The sequence below is a fragment of the Abramis brama genome (assembly GCF_963993115.1).
Source record: "Abramis brama genome assembly, chromosome: 10".
NCBI classification, from domain to species: domain Eukaryota; kingdom Metazoa; phylum Chordata; class Actinopteri; order Cypriniformes; family Leuciscidae; genus Abramis; species Abramis brama.
The window spans coordinates 41,905,697-41,921,094 of record NC_139972.1 but is presented as its reverse complement, the minus strand read 5'-3'; the positions used below and the strand labels follow the sequence as shown (position 1 = coordinate 41,921,094).

Genomic DNA, 15,398 nt, shown 5'->3' with positions numbered 1-15,398 from the left:
TATAGTAACACTATTACCCTGATATCGAATTATCCGTTTTTTTCATTACATGATATGATGTAAGAGAAAGCTGATGTACATGTGCTGTGGCAGTGCTTCAGCTTCACACTGCACTGTGCTGAACTCTCCTTGTCTGAGGACTGGAGTGTGCTTACATTTAACACAACCACACACACACACACACAGTCTCAGTATAGACAGCCATTGCTGAGGTGTGTGAGTTTTTGCTCTAATGTAAATGCTGTGGTTTACTGGTAATGTGTGTTCTCAATAGGTCAGAAACGTGTTAAATGATGCAGTAGATGTTCTGGAGTTCAGAGATCGTGTCATCAAAGCATCACTGGCTCACGGTCACCTGGTGGTCACCACCTCTCTGCAGTGCTACGTCTACAGGTGCTGCTACACACACACTCACTCACACACACACACTCACTCACACACTCACTCACACACTCACACACTCACTCACACACACACACTCACTCACACACACACACTCACTCACACACTCACTCACACACTCACACACTCACCACACCACCCACACCACTCACTCACACACACCACCACCACACCACCACCACCCACCTCACTCACTCACACTCACCACCACTCACCACACACTCACCACCACACACACACACACACACACACAACCACACACACCACTCACCACACACACTCACACACCACACACACACACTCACTCACTCACCACACTCACTCACTCACCACACACACATCACACACCAACACACTCACTCACACCACACCACACACACCCTCACTCACTCACACACACCACTCCACACACACTCACACCACTCACACACACCTCACTCACACACACACACACACCACAACACTCACCACACCACTCCCACACACACACACACACACACACACACCACTCACTCACTCACCACACACTCACTCACTCACTCACTCACTCACACACTCACACACACACCCACACTCACTCACACACTCTCACACACACTCACTCACACACACACTCACTCACTCACACACACACTCACTCACACACTCACTCACTCACTCACTCACTCGCTCACACTCACTCACTCACTCACTCACTCACACTCACACACTCACTCACACACTCACACTCACTCACTCACACACACACTCACTCACTCACACACACTCACTCACACACTCACTCACTCACTCACTCACACACTCACACACACTCACTCACTCACTCACACACTCACACTCACTCACACACTCACTCACACACTCACTCACACACTCACTCACACACTCACTCACACACTCACTCACTCACACACACTCACTCACTCACTCACACACTCACACACACACTCACTCACTAACAAACACACTCACTCACTCACACACTCACACTCACTCACTCACACACACTCACTCACTCACTCACTCACACACTCACTCACTCACTCACACACACTCACACTCACTCACACACACTCACTCACACTCACACACACACTCACTCACTCACACTCACACACACACTCACACACTCACTCACACACTCACTCACTCACACACACTCACTCACTCACTCACACACTCACACACACACTCACTCACTAACAAACACACTCACTCACACACTCACACTCACTCACTCACACACACTCACTCACTCACTCACTCACACACTCACTCACTCACTCACTCACACACACTCACACTCACTCACACACACTCACTCACACTCACACACACACTCACTCACTCACACTCACTCACTCACTCACACACACACACTCACTCACTCACACTCACTCACTCACACTCACTCACTCACTCACTCACTCACACTCACTCACTCACACACACACACTCACTCACACTCACTCACTCACACTCACTCACACACTCACTCACTCACTCACTCACTCTCACACACACACTCACACACTCACTTACTCACTCACACTCACTCACTCACACTCACTCACACACTCACTCACTCACTCACTCACTCTCACACACACACTCACTTACTCACTCACACACACACACACACACACTCACACAAACTCATTCACACACTCACTCACTCACTCACTCACACACACACACACACACACACACTCTCACTCATCAGTATTGTGAGTGCCTCTGGTGTTCTGGCACTATCCTAACTCTGAGTTGTGTTGTTTCAGTGCTAAGAACTGGAATACTCCTCTGATCTTTGACCTGAAGGAGGGCACGGTCAGTCTTATCGTACAGGCCGAAAGGTGAGATTCTGCTTTTGAACTGGTGCTGGTGACAGCTTCCACAGAAGAACTAGATGTTGAACTTGCTGGTCTCCAACAGGAACCAATGTCAGGCATTCAGCAAATGTTCTTGTTCAGAGCAGAAAGTGCTTGAGCTTCACATGTAAGACTCTTATGATCAACACATAGATTTAATACAGAAAATAAACTAGCCAACACAAGGCTTTTTTTGTTTTTTGTTTAGATTGATCCATATGTTACTGGAATATGTGTGTGTAGACACTCAACTGCCATGCATTATGTCCAGTAAGGATGAGTGAAAGAGTGAGCACAATAAAGGAGTCCATAACGATAGTCAACTCCGACACTGTTGATTCAAGAGTCAAGGAAGAGTCGACTCATCACTGACTTCCACAGCACACACTGAAACGCATGATCCTCTGGAACAGCTGGAAACAGGGGTTAAGGACGATAGCATTGAATAGCAGAGTCCACAGCACAACTAGCCTATAACAATAACGGCAGAGAGGAACAGTATCATTGGAATCACTTTCAGAGCGGTTTATTTCCAGCTGATGAACGATAAAAACACTGACAGCCAATCAGAATCCTTCCTGCTTTATAGAGCTAGTTTACTTACTATAAATCAAGACAACTTTGAAAGTTCCCATTCACACCAAGAACGATAACTATAAAGATGACTATATAAGCGTCCACACCAGGGGACGATATCGTTCTGTTTATTATAAGCGCGTGCTTGTCTCTCACTTTAAATGCGCAGTGTTTAAATGTTACGGCAGGATGGATTCTGATTGGCTGTCAACTTTTTTCATCAGCTGGATGAAACTGTTCTGAAAGTCATTCCAATGATATAATTTCTCTGTGCTGTTATCGTTATATCTGTGATGTGAACTCTGCTATTCTTTAATATTGAGAACGATTTTTAGAACTATATCTTTATCGTTTTATCATCCTTGGTGTGAACGGGCCTTTAATGTTTGTGAACTATAATAGGAAATTGAATAAAGCCCACAATAATCTCTGCAGTCAATAAAATTGTTTGTTTTAGTTTTTTTCTACATCAAGTGTTATTTGCTTTTAGACAAACTGGACAGGTTTAAACCAGAATCCATGTTTAGAGCACTTAAAAGGACACAGTGGATTCACACTAACCGTCATCTGCAGTTCTGCTGAACTCCACTGTCAGGAGAAGCCGCTTGTCCATTTGATTCAGTTATCATGGAGACATGTGTTGCGTTGCGTTGGAGACCACAGTCTAACTGAACTGCTGGGTCTTTCAGTGATTCTCTCTCTCTCTCTCTCTCTCTCTCTCTCTCTCTCTCTCTCACACTGTTTGTGTGTTTGTCTTGGTCCAGGCACTTTCTGCTGGTGGATGGAGCAGAGGTGTATGTGTACTCCTATGAGGGCCGTGTGGTGTCGTCTCCCAAGAGTCCCGGCATGAGGATGGACATCCTGAACTCTCAGTCCATCTCCCTGAGCAACGACACCATCGCCATACGAGACACGACTGATGAACGAGGTGCGGAGAGCGCTGTCAAGCTCATGTGCAGACAGACAGAGGGGGCTGATGCATGTAGGGGTTAGTGTGCTGATACATTTAGGGTTAGTGTGTTGATACATGTAGGGGTCAGTGTGCTGATACATGTAGGGGTCAGTGTGCTGATACATGTAGGGGTCAGTGTGCTGATACATTTAGGGTTAGTGTGTTGATACATGTAGGGGTTAGTGTGCTGATACATGTAGGGGTTAGTGTGTTGATACATGTAGGGGTTAGTGTGCTGATACATGTAGGGGTCAGTGTGCTGATACATTTAGGGTTAGTGTGTTGATACATGTAGGGGTTAGTGTGCTGATACATGTAGGGGTTAGTGTGCTGATACATGTAGGGGTTAGTGTGTTGATACATGTAGGGGTTAGTGTGCTGATACATGTAGGGGTCAGTGTGTTGATACATGTAGGGGTCAGTGTGCTGATACATTTAGGGTTAGTGTGTTGATACATGTAGGGGTTAGTGTGTTGATACATGTAGGGGTTAGTGTGTTGATACATGTAGGGGTCAGTGTGCTGATACATTTAGGGTTAGTGTGTTGATACATGTAGGGGTTAGTGTGCTGATACATGTAGGGGTTAGTGTGTTGATACATGTAGGGGTTAGTGTGCTGATACATGTAGGGGTTAGTGTGTTGATGCATGTAGGGGTTAGTGTGCTGATACATGTAGGGGTTAGTGTGTTGATACATGTAGGGGTTAGTGTGCTGATACATGTAGGGGTTAGTGTGCTGATACATGTAGGGGTTAGTGTGTTGATACATGTAGGGGTTAGTGTGTTGATGCATGTAGGGGTTAGTGTGTTGATACATGTAGGGGTTAGTGTGTTGATACATGTAGGGGTTAGTGTGCTGATACATGTAGGGGTTAGTGTGCTGATACATGTAGGGGTCAGTGTGCTGATACATGTAGGGGTCAGTGTGCTGATACATTTAGGGTTAGTGTGTTGATACATGTAGGGGTTAGTGTGCTGATACATGTAGGGGTTAGTGTGTTGATACATGTAGGGGTTAGTGTGCTGATACATGTAGGGGTCAGTGTGCTGATACATTTAGGGTTAGTGTGTTGATACATGTAGGGGTTAGTGTGCTGATACATGTAGGGGTTAGTGTGCTGATACATGTAGGGGTTAGTGTGTTGATACATGTAGGGGTTAGTGTGCTGATACATGTAGGGGTCAGTGTGTTGATACATGTAGGGGTCAGTGTGCTGATACATTTAGGGTTAGTGTGTTGATACATGTAGGGGTTAGTGTGTTGATACATGTAGGGGTTAGTGTGTTGATACATGTAGGGGTCAGTGTGCTGATACATTTAGGGTTAGTGTGTTGATACATGTAGGGGTTAGTGTGCTGATACATGTAGGGGTTAGTGTGTTGATACATGTAGGGGTTAGTGTGCTGATACATGTAGGGGTTAGTGTGTTGATGCATGTAGGGGTTAGTGTGCTGATACATGTAGGGGTTAGTGTGTTGATACATGTAGGGGTTAGTGTGCTGATACATGTAGGGGTTAGTGTGCTGATACATGTAGGGGTTAGTGTGTTGATACATGTAGGGGTTAGTGTGTTGATGCATGTAGGGGTTAGTGTGTTGATACATGTAGGGGTTAGTGTGTTGATACATGTAGGGGTTAGTGTGCTGATACATGTAGGGGTTAGTGTGCTGATACATGTAGGGGTTAGTGTGCTGATACATGTAGGGGTTAGTGTGCTGATACATGTAGGGGTTAGTGTGCTGATACATTTAGGGTTAGTGTGTTGATACATGTAGGGGTTAGTGTGCTGATACATGTAGGGGTTAGTGTGTTGATACATGTAGGGGTTAGTGTGCTGATACATGTAGGGGTTAGTGTGCTGATACATGTAGGGGTTAGTGTGTTGATACATGTAGGGGTTAGTGTGCTGATACATTTAGGGTTAGTGTGCTGATACATGTAGGGGTTAGTGTGCTGATACATGTAGGGGTCAGTGTGCTGATACATTTAGGGTTAGTGTGCTGATACATGTAGGGGTCAGTGTGCTGATACATTTAGGGTTAGTGTGCTGATACATGTAGGGGTTAGTGTGTTGATACATGTAGGGGTTAGTGTGCTGATACATGTAGGGGTCAGTGTGCTGATACATGTAGGGGTCAGTGTGCTGATACATGTAGGGGTCAGTGTGCTGATACATGTAGGGGTCAGTGTGCTGATACATGTAGGGGTCAGTGTGCTGATACATGTAGGGGTTAGTGTGCTGATACATGTAGGGGTTAGTGTGCTGATACATGTAGGGGTTAGTGTGCTGATACATGTAGGGGTTAGTGTGCTGATACATGTAGGGGTTAGTGTGCTGATACATTTAGGGTTAGTGTGTTGATACATGTAGGGGTTAGTGTGCTGATACATGTAGGGGTTAGTGTGTTGATACATGTAGGGGTTAGTGTGCTGATACATGTAGGGGTTAGTGTGCTGATACATGTAGGGGTTAGTGTGCTGATACATGTAGGGGTTAGTGTGTTGATACATGTAGGGGTTAGTGTGCTGATACATTTAGGGTTAGTGTGCTGATACATGTAGGGGTTAGTGTGCTGATACATGTAGGGGTCAGTGTGCTGATACATTTAGGGTTAGTGTGCTGATACATGTAGGGGTCAGTGTGCTGATACATTTAGGGTTAGTGTGCTGATACATGTAGGGGTTAGTGTGCTGATACATGTAGGGTTAGTGTGCTGATACATTTAGGGTTAGTGTGCTGATACATTTAGGGTTAGTGTGCTGATACATGTAGGGTTAGTGTGCTGATACATGTAGGGGTTAGTGTGCTGATGCATTTAGGGTTAGTGTGTTGATGCATGTAGGGTTAGTGTGCTGATACATGTAGGGTTAGTGTGCTGATACATGTAGGGGTTAGTGTGCTGATACATGTAGGGGTTAGTGTGCTGATACATGTAGGGGTTAGTGTGCTGATACATGTAGGGGTTAGTGTGCTGATACATGTAGGGTTAGTGTGCTGATACATGTAGGGTTAGTGTGCTGATACATTTAGGGTTAGTGTGCTGATACATGTAGGGGTTAGTGTGCTGATACATGTAGGGTTAGTGTGCTGATACATTTAGGGTTAGTGTGTTGATACATGTAGGGGTTAGTGTGTTGATACATGTAGGGGTCAGTGTGCTGATACATGTAGGGGTTAGTGTGTTGATACATGTAGGGGTTAGTGTGCTGATACATTTAGGGTTAGTGTGTTGATACATGTAGGGGTTAGTGTGTTGATACATGTAGGGGTCAGTGTGCTGATACATGTAGGGGTTAGTGTGTTGATGCATGTAGGGGTTAGTGTGCTGATACATGTAGGGGTTAGTGTGTTGATACATGTAGGGGTTAGTGTGTTGATACATGTAGGGTTAGTGTGTTGATACATGTAGGGGTTAGTGTGCTGATACATGTAGGGGTTAGTGTGTTGATACATGTAGGGGTTAGTGTGTTGATACATGTAGGGGTTAGTGTGTTGATGCATGTAGGGGTTAGTGTGCTGATACATGTAGGGGTTAGTGTGTTGATACATGTAGGGGTCAGTGTGCTGATACATGTAGGGGTTAGTGTGTTGATACATTTAGGGTTAGTGTGTTGATACATGTAGGGTTAGTGTGTTGATACATGTAGGGTTAGTGTGCTGATACATGTAGGGTTAGTGTGTTGATACATGTAGGGGTTAGTGTGTTGATACATGTAGGGTTAGTGTGTTGATACATGTAGGGTTAGTGTGTTGATACATGTAGGGGTCAGTGTGCTGATACATGTAGGGTTAGTGTGCGTTGATACATTTAGGGTTAGTGTGTTGATACATGTAGGGTTAGTGTGTTGATACATTTAGGGTTAGTGTGCTGATACATGTAGGGGTTAGTGTGTTGATACATGTAGGGTTAGTGTGCTGATACATGTAGGGGTCAGTGTGTTGTGTAGCTCCTGTTGTAGGTAGACCACACCGTATATGAGAGGGCAAGCGCTCCAAAAGTAGGACATAACTGCAATGCAAGCTGTGATTTTACATGAAGACCTTTCCGACATCTTATGATGTTCATGTTGTTCTCCTTCCTTCTCTTCTCAGTCGTCTTTCTGTTCGAGGCCCAAACGGGAAAAGCCATCGGTGACGGCAAACCTTTGACACACAAGGTAGATGCACACAAACAAACACACATACAGTACTCTGTCATTACACACACACACACACACACACATACACCACAACATCCTCATCCAAAATGTCAGCCAAATAGAGAGAAATGCAGAAATACACAAAGTATCAGTTAAACCTTATTAAACTGCTGATGGTCTTGCCAAGTCCGCTTGTTGGGTCTGATGTCATGCATCATCGTTTCTGGGTCCAAACGCTCTCTTAGATGCTAAAAGCAAACAACCAACGCTGCTAATATACACTCATGGTGTGTTCTGTAGTACTACTGAAAAATCATCTCCATACCGAGGTCTCAGATAGATGTCCAGACAGTGATTCATCTTTTAGAAATCATTAAAATATTGGTGTCCCGAGACAGTGGTGTACACCAGGAGTTTATAGAAGCTTAGCGTACAGGTGTGCTACAAGCAAATAGTGTTCATAAATGGCTGTTGAGATTGTATTCTCACTTGAAACCAAGTAGAGTTCTGCATCTGGAAACAGTATTTGACTTAAGATATGTGTATCGATGTGAGATGAGTCTATTGTGTGGAGTGATATTTGTATGATGTGGTCTCCAGTAGTTAATTGTTCTCTCTCTTGTTTCTTTTTTTGGACTGTGAAAAAGTGGCCCCAGCCAGTGACGCCCCCTTGTAGGCCAATTAATTAGTGCAAAAAAAAGAAATCGCATGTGCGAGCTGAGCATGCAGAGTATGCGCTGTAAATCTGGGTTGAGTGTGTACTAAGCTGATAATGAAATTTACTGTTCACATGCCCTAGGGTTTGCTTAAAAACCAATGTATACTTTGGGCTTTAGAAGGAAGCTGCATATGAAGACAGTAGACAGCAAGGCAGCTCACTAGTTTCTGCAGCTCACTAGATGGCAACGGCTGGCTCCGCATACTTTGGGCTTAAATTCTCTCCAGAAACACTACGGGTGACGTCACGGACACTACGCTCTTATTTTTTTACAGTCTATGGTTTTAAAGCCATAACAGTCTAAACTCCTGAAATATGGTTTTCTGAGCGCACTTGTTTGGTGTGGTTCGCTTTCACACTGCCCTTTTTGCAAGTGAACCAAAATTTGTAAACAAAACCACACATGTGCTAAGGTCATCCATTCATTGGACAGAAATTCAGACCGTTCCAGGTCTTCAGCTGGGTCTCGGTACGGGTGTTTGGTCTGCACCCGAGTGCGATTGCTGTATTCACACCTGCCCAAAAGATCCACACCAGGGAGGGAAACGAACTTGAGTTCATATAAACAGTTGGTTATGTATGTGAATATAAACAGCAAGTAAAGAAATTGCATGTATAGTATTAAAGTACAGTACCTTCTGCTAAATATGCTGTTAATGTGAATCAAACAACTAGAGAAAAACTGAAAATCACTCACTGCTCTTGACTGAGAGCTGGGCGGGGTCTATGCTAATAGGCAGAGTCCATCAGCAGTTGTGGGCGGGGCCTATGCTAATAGAGCAGAGTCCGTCAGCAGTTGTGGGCGGGGTCTATGCTAATAGAGCAGAGTCTGTCAGCAGTCGTGGGCGGGGTCTATGCTAATAGGGCAGAGTCTGTCAGCAGTCGTGGCAAGGATTTAAAAAATGGATTTAAGGATTTAAAAAATGCTAATAGGGCAGAGTCCGTCAGCAGTCGTGGGCGGGGTCTATGCTAATAGGGCAGAGTCTGTCAGCAGTCGTGGCAAGGATTTAAAAAATGGATTTAAGGATTTAAAAAATGCTAATAGGGCAGAGTCCGTCAGCAGTCGTGGGCAGGGTCTATGCTAATAGGGCAGAGTCTGTCAGCAGTCGTGGGCAGGGTCTATGCTAATAGGGCAGAGTCCGTCAGCAGTCGTGGGCGGGGTCTATGCTAATAGGGCAGAGTCTGTCAGCAGTCGTGGGCAGGGTCTATGCTAATAGGGCAGAGTCCGTCAGCAGTCGTGGGCGGGGTCTATGCTAATAGGGCAGAGTCTGTCAGCAGTCGTGGCAAGGATTTAAAAAATGGATTTAAGGATTTAAAAAATGCTAATAGGGCAGAGTCCGTCAGCAGTCGTGGGCAGGGTCTATGCTAATAGGGCAGAGTCTGTCAGCAGTCGTGGGCAGGGTCTATGCTAATAGGGCAGAGTCCGTCAGCAGTCGTGGGCGGGGTCTATGCTAATAGGGCAGAGTCTGTCAGCAGTCGTGGGCAGGGTCTATGCTAATAGGGCAGAGTCCGTCAGCAGTCGTGGGCAGGGTCTATGCTAATAGGGCAGAGTCCGTCAGCAGTCGTGGGCAGGGTCTATGCTAATAGGGCAGAGTCCGTCAGCAGTCGTGGGCAGGGTCTATGCTAATAGGGCAGAGTCCGTCAGCAGTCGTGGGCGGGGTCTATGCTAATAGGGCAGAGTCTGTCAGCAGTCGTGGGCAGGGTCTATGCTAATAGGGCAGAGTCTGTCAGCAGTCGTGGGCAGGGTCTATGCTAATAGGGCAGAGTCCGTCAGCAGTCGTGGGCGGGGTCTATGCTAATAGGGCAGAGTCTGTCAGCAGTCGTGGGCAGGGTCTATGCCAGGGAAAGGCAACTGGCGGCCCGCGGGCCAAAACTGGCCCGCCAGCAATATTTTCTGGCCCGCCGGATTATTTTGGAAGTCCTAAATGCTGCACAAAACTCTTCCACTACTTGAGAAAAGCCGTAGTCGCGCGGCGGTGAAACGCCCATATGGGAATCATGCGGCGCGGGATTACATTTTAAAGTATAACTGTGCGTTCACACCGGACGCGAATAGCGCGTCAAATTCGCGCCTGCCGCGTCTGTTATACGCTTGACCACTTTGTGTCCATTCGCGCGTCAAAAGACGGTAGCGGTCAGAACTCTGGTGTTGGACGGAGCGGGCGGTCTGACTGACTGGTCTGCCCACTCCCGACATCTTTTGACAGCGTATCCGCACTTAATTCTGAGCACCTGTACACCTAGCTCTGAGGAGCTGTTTGGTACTGAAACCATTGTCAGTCAACAACATTCTTTTTTTGCAAGGATGTTTGAAATTGTTTGGCAGAAAATAGTCTACTTCATTTGTCAGTAGGGCAATATGATTTTCGTTTATGTTGCTTAGAAATTTGAGTGATAGGCTTTGTCCTATTTAATTTATGTTATTTATATTTCATGTTTTTTTTCTGTGGCATTTTTTTTCTCTGCTGACAGTACAATGTTAAAATAGCCTAATATTTATATTGACACGAACACAATTTTGTATAGCATTTATAATTATTATAGGCTACTTAATCTCCTTCTTTCCGTTAGAGACATTTGAATGTGAGATTCTGGAAACGAGATTAAATTTTCCGGAAATAAAGCGGGTGAACACAGAGTGTATTTTAAGCGGTTGCTGAATAGAACCTTGTGGGAGCGGGACGAAAAAAAAAACAGTCCCGCGCAGACCTTCTTAAACCTTAGTGTAGGCTATGTGTGTGTCCCGAATAAATAATAATAAAATAAAGGAATAAAGTTCAAAAGTCGGACTGTAAGCGAATGAGGCATGATTGCGATTTTCATACCTTTATTAAAATGTCTGTGATCTGTTACCACAAATACTTGATCTGTTTAAAATGATTTCTTTGATATATAACTAAAGTTGTTAAATTAAAAATTAAAAATAAAAATTTGTCTAATCCAGTAATTCATTTTTTCTATTTTTGATCTGAGCACAATCAGAAAATCAGAAAACCCGTCGTTATTCGTTTTTTCATTTTAGTTCAGAAAATACATTTTTCATCTTTTTATTTTTGGTTTTAATTTGAAAAAAAAAAAAAAAACGATTGAACGAATGATCCACGGACGGTGACGGACCCATCATATTCCGCGATTATAGGCCTATAAGAGTATTTAATTTGTATCCATAGGCCTAACTCTGTGTAGCTGGCCCGCCATCTACTGGCTAAAAAAAAATATTGGCCCGCGGCCAAAGTTACTTGCCGACCCCTGGTCTATGCTAATAGGGCAGAGTCTGTCAGCAGTCGTGGGCGGGGTCTATGCTAATAGGGCAGAGTCTGTCAGCAGTCGTGGGCAGGGTCTATGCTAATAGGGCAGAGTCTGTCTATGCTAATAGGGCAGAGTCTGTCAGCAGTTGTGGGCAGGGTCTATGCTAATAGGGCAGAGTCTGTCTATGCTAATAGGGCAGAGTCTGTCAGCAGTCGTGGGCAGGGTCTATGCTAATAGGGCAGAGTCTGTCAGCAGTCGTGGGCGGGGTCTATGCTAATAGGGCAGAGTCTGTCAGCAGTCGTGGGCGGGGTCTATGCTAATAGGGCAGAGTCTGTCAGCAGTCGTGGGCAGGGTCTATGCTAATAGGGCAGAGTCCGTCAGCAGTCGTGGGCGGGGTCTATGCTAATAGGGCAGAGTCTGTCAGCAGTCGTGGCAAGGATTTAAAAAATGGATTTAAGGATTTAAAAAATGCTAATAGGGCAGAGTCTGTCAGCAGTCGTGGGCGGGGTCTATGCTAATAGGGCAGAGTCTGTCAGCAGTCGTGGGCAGGGTCTATGCTAATAGGGCAGAGTCTGTCTATGCTAATAGGGCAGAGTCTGTCAGCAGTCGTGGGCAGGGTCTATGCTAATAGGGCAGAGTCTGTCTATGCTAATAGGGCAGAGTCCGTCAGCAGTCGTGGGCGGGGTCTATGCTAATAGGGCAGAGTCTGTCAGCAGTCGTGGGCGGGGTCTATGCTAATAGGGCAGAGTCCGTCAGCAGTCGTGGGCGGGGTCTATGCTAATAGGGCAGAGTCTGTCAGCAGTCGTGGCAAGGATTTAAAAAATGGATTTAAGGATTTAAAAAATGCTAATAGGGCAGAGTCCGTCAGCAGTCGTGGGCAGGGTCTATGCTAATAGGGCAGAGTCTGTCAGCAGTCGTGGGCAGGGTCTATGCTAATAGGGCAGAGTCTGTCAGCAGTCGTGGGCGGGGTCTATGCTAATAGGGCAGAGTCTGTCAGCAGTCGTGGCAAGGATTTAAAAAATGGATTTAAGGATTTAAAAAATGCTAATAGGGCAGAGTCCGTCAGCAGTCGTGGGCAGGGTCTATGCTAATAGGGCAGAGTCTGTCAGCAGTCGTGGGCAGGGTCTATGCTAATAGGGCAGAGTCTGTCAGCAGTCGTGGGCAGGGTCTATGCTAATAGGGCAGAGTCTGTCTATGCTAATAGGGCAGAGTCCGTCAGCAGTCGTGGGCAGGGTCTATGCTAATAGGGCAGAGTCTGTCAGCAGTCGTGGGCAGGGTCTATGCTAATAGGGCAGAGTCTGTCTATGCTAATAGGGCAGAGTCTGTCAGCAGTCGTGGGCGGGGTCTATGCTAATAGGGCAGAGTCCGTCAGCAGTCGTGGGCGGGGTCTATGCTAATAGGGCAGAGTCTGTCAGCAGTCGTGGCAAGGATTTAAAAAATGGATTTAAGGATTTAAAAAATGCTAATAGGGCAGAGTCCGTCAGCAGTCGTGGGCAGGGTCTATGCTAATAGGGCAGAGTCTGTCAGCAGTCGTGGGCAGGGTCTATGCTAATAGGGCAGAGTCTGTCTATGCTAATAGGGCAGAGTCCGTCAGCAGTCGTGGGCGGTGGCTATGCTAATAGGGCAGAGTCTGTCAGCAGTCATGGGCGGGGGCTATGCTAATAGGGCAGAGTCTGTCAGCAGTCGTGGGCGGGGGCTATGCTAATAGGGCAGAGTACGTCAGCAGTCGTGGGCAGGGTCTATGCTAATAGGGCAGAGTCTGTCTATGCTAATAGGGCAGAGTCTGTCTATGCTAATAGGGCAGAGTCCGTCAGCAGTCGTGGGCGGTGGCTATGCTAATAGGGCAGAGTCCGTCAGCAGTCATGGGCGGGGGCTATGCTAATAGGGCAGAGTCCGTCAGCAGTCATGGGCGGGGGCTATGCTAATAGGGCAGAGTCTGTCAGCAGTCATGGGCGGGGGCTATGCTAATAGGGCAGAGTCTGTCAGCAGTCGTGGGCGGGGGCTATGCTAATAGGGCAGAATACGTCAGCAGTCGTGGGCGGGGTCTATGCTAATAGGGCAGAGTAGGTCAGCAGTCGTGGGCATTTTGTGACGTCACACTGTTAGAATCTGCAAACGGCTTGTTCTGAGACACTGCTTATAATTTATGGGGATTAAAAAAAGAGGAGTGGGTGGATTTTTACACACACTGCCAACACACATTTATGTTCAACCACCATGTAAAAGTGAATTTTGCATAATCGGTCCCCTTTTGCTCGTCTCTCTGTTAGATAGAGGTGGTGTTAGTCGCACTGGATCAGTGTGGCCTGTCTAATGACAGAAGGATCGCTTTGATCGATAAGAACCGTGACCTCTACCTGACCTCTGTGAGAAAGCTGGGCCGAGCTCACAGCATCTATAAGATCGGTAAGAATCCAGAAGGAAACTCTGTGACAGTCTGTCTCTGGTGAAGTCGCACTGAATTCAGTCAAGCATCTGTATTAAGGTTTGATTAATTTGAATGGAATCTTTGTAATTCTTGCCCAGGTTCAATGGTTGACACTGTGGCCTGGAACGACTCTGCTAACATCCTGTGCGGAATCCAGGACAACCAGTTCACTGTGTGGTATTACCCTAGTGTGGTGTTTGTGGACAAAGACCTGCTCCCCAAAACCATCTTCAGCAAGGACAGCAGGTACACGCACTACAACTAACTTCACTTCATAGCCATCAGTCAATGGCTACGTTTACATGCAACCAAATAATCCATTAGTAATTGAACTGATGGCTCAACACCTTAATCGATCCGATTGATCGATAAATATAAGCAGCGGCACAACAGTTCATATGCTCATCGTCTCCAAATTATGACCAGAGACAAATATTAAGTCTGCTGTTTAAAACAAATAAAGAACCAATGTAGGAGAATGGTTATTATGCGCAAACAGCGGGAAACTGTATGTGTGCTGTGTGCGCATGTCAAAAATAGTGGTGGGGAAAAAATCTATTCTGTTCAGTATCACAATATTTTGCGCACGCAATTATATCGATACAGTAGCGCAAAGTATTGCAATATTTAATTATAAAATTATCTGTTTTACTTTCGGGTTATAGGGTGGTTGGGGGGTTGTTTTGAAAATTGAAATACATTTTTTTAGTGTTTATTCGAGCAAAAAAGTGTTAATTTGAGCAATTCCGTCAAAGAAGCAACACACTAAAGCCTGTAAAGCATTGAAATAAATATCAGTAAATATTGGAAACTTAAATAATATAAAGTTAAATCTATTTAAAAAAAAAAAAAAAAAACTTTCGTTTAATACTTCCACACAAAGACGCGTGATTCCACATGAAGCCTACCGCTCTGCGCTTTGAGAGGGATGTGGGACACGAGGAGGAAAGAGACCATCAATCTATTTTCTGATATCTTCATGTTTTCTACTTGTTGTAAAAGGTATGAAAAGCGAATTTAATCTTCCACAAGGGCAAGACATTTAAGCTATGTTTGATTTT

General features: G+C 45.5%; 1 protein-coding gene across 1 annotated transcript in view; it reads left to right on the top strand.

The window, feature by feature from the left end:
* ift80 (intraflagellar transport 80 homolog (Chlamydomonas)) overlaps window positions 1-15,398 on the top strand; it is a 47,631-nt gene that overhangs the window by 21,604 nt on the left and 10,629 nt on the right. The window contains exons 10-15 of the mRNA XM_084127613.1: window positions 275-393; window positions 2,184-2,258; window positions 3,614-3,777; window positions 7,896-7,960; window positions 14,180-14,315; window positions 14,436-14,583. Coding sequence (XP_083983739.1) covers window positions 275-393; window positions 2,184-2,258; window positions 3,614-3,777; window positions 7,896-7,960; window positions 14,180-14,315; window positions 14,436-14,583 — 707 coding nt within the window. The remainder of the gene's footprint in view (window positions 1-274; window positions 394-2,183; window positions 2,259-3,613; window positions 3,778-7,895; window positions 7,961-14,179; window positions 14,316-14,435; window positions 14,584-15,398) is intronic.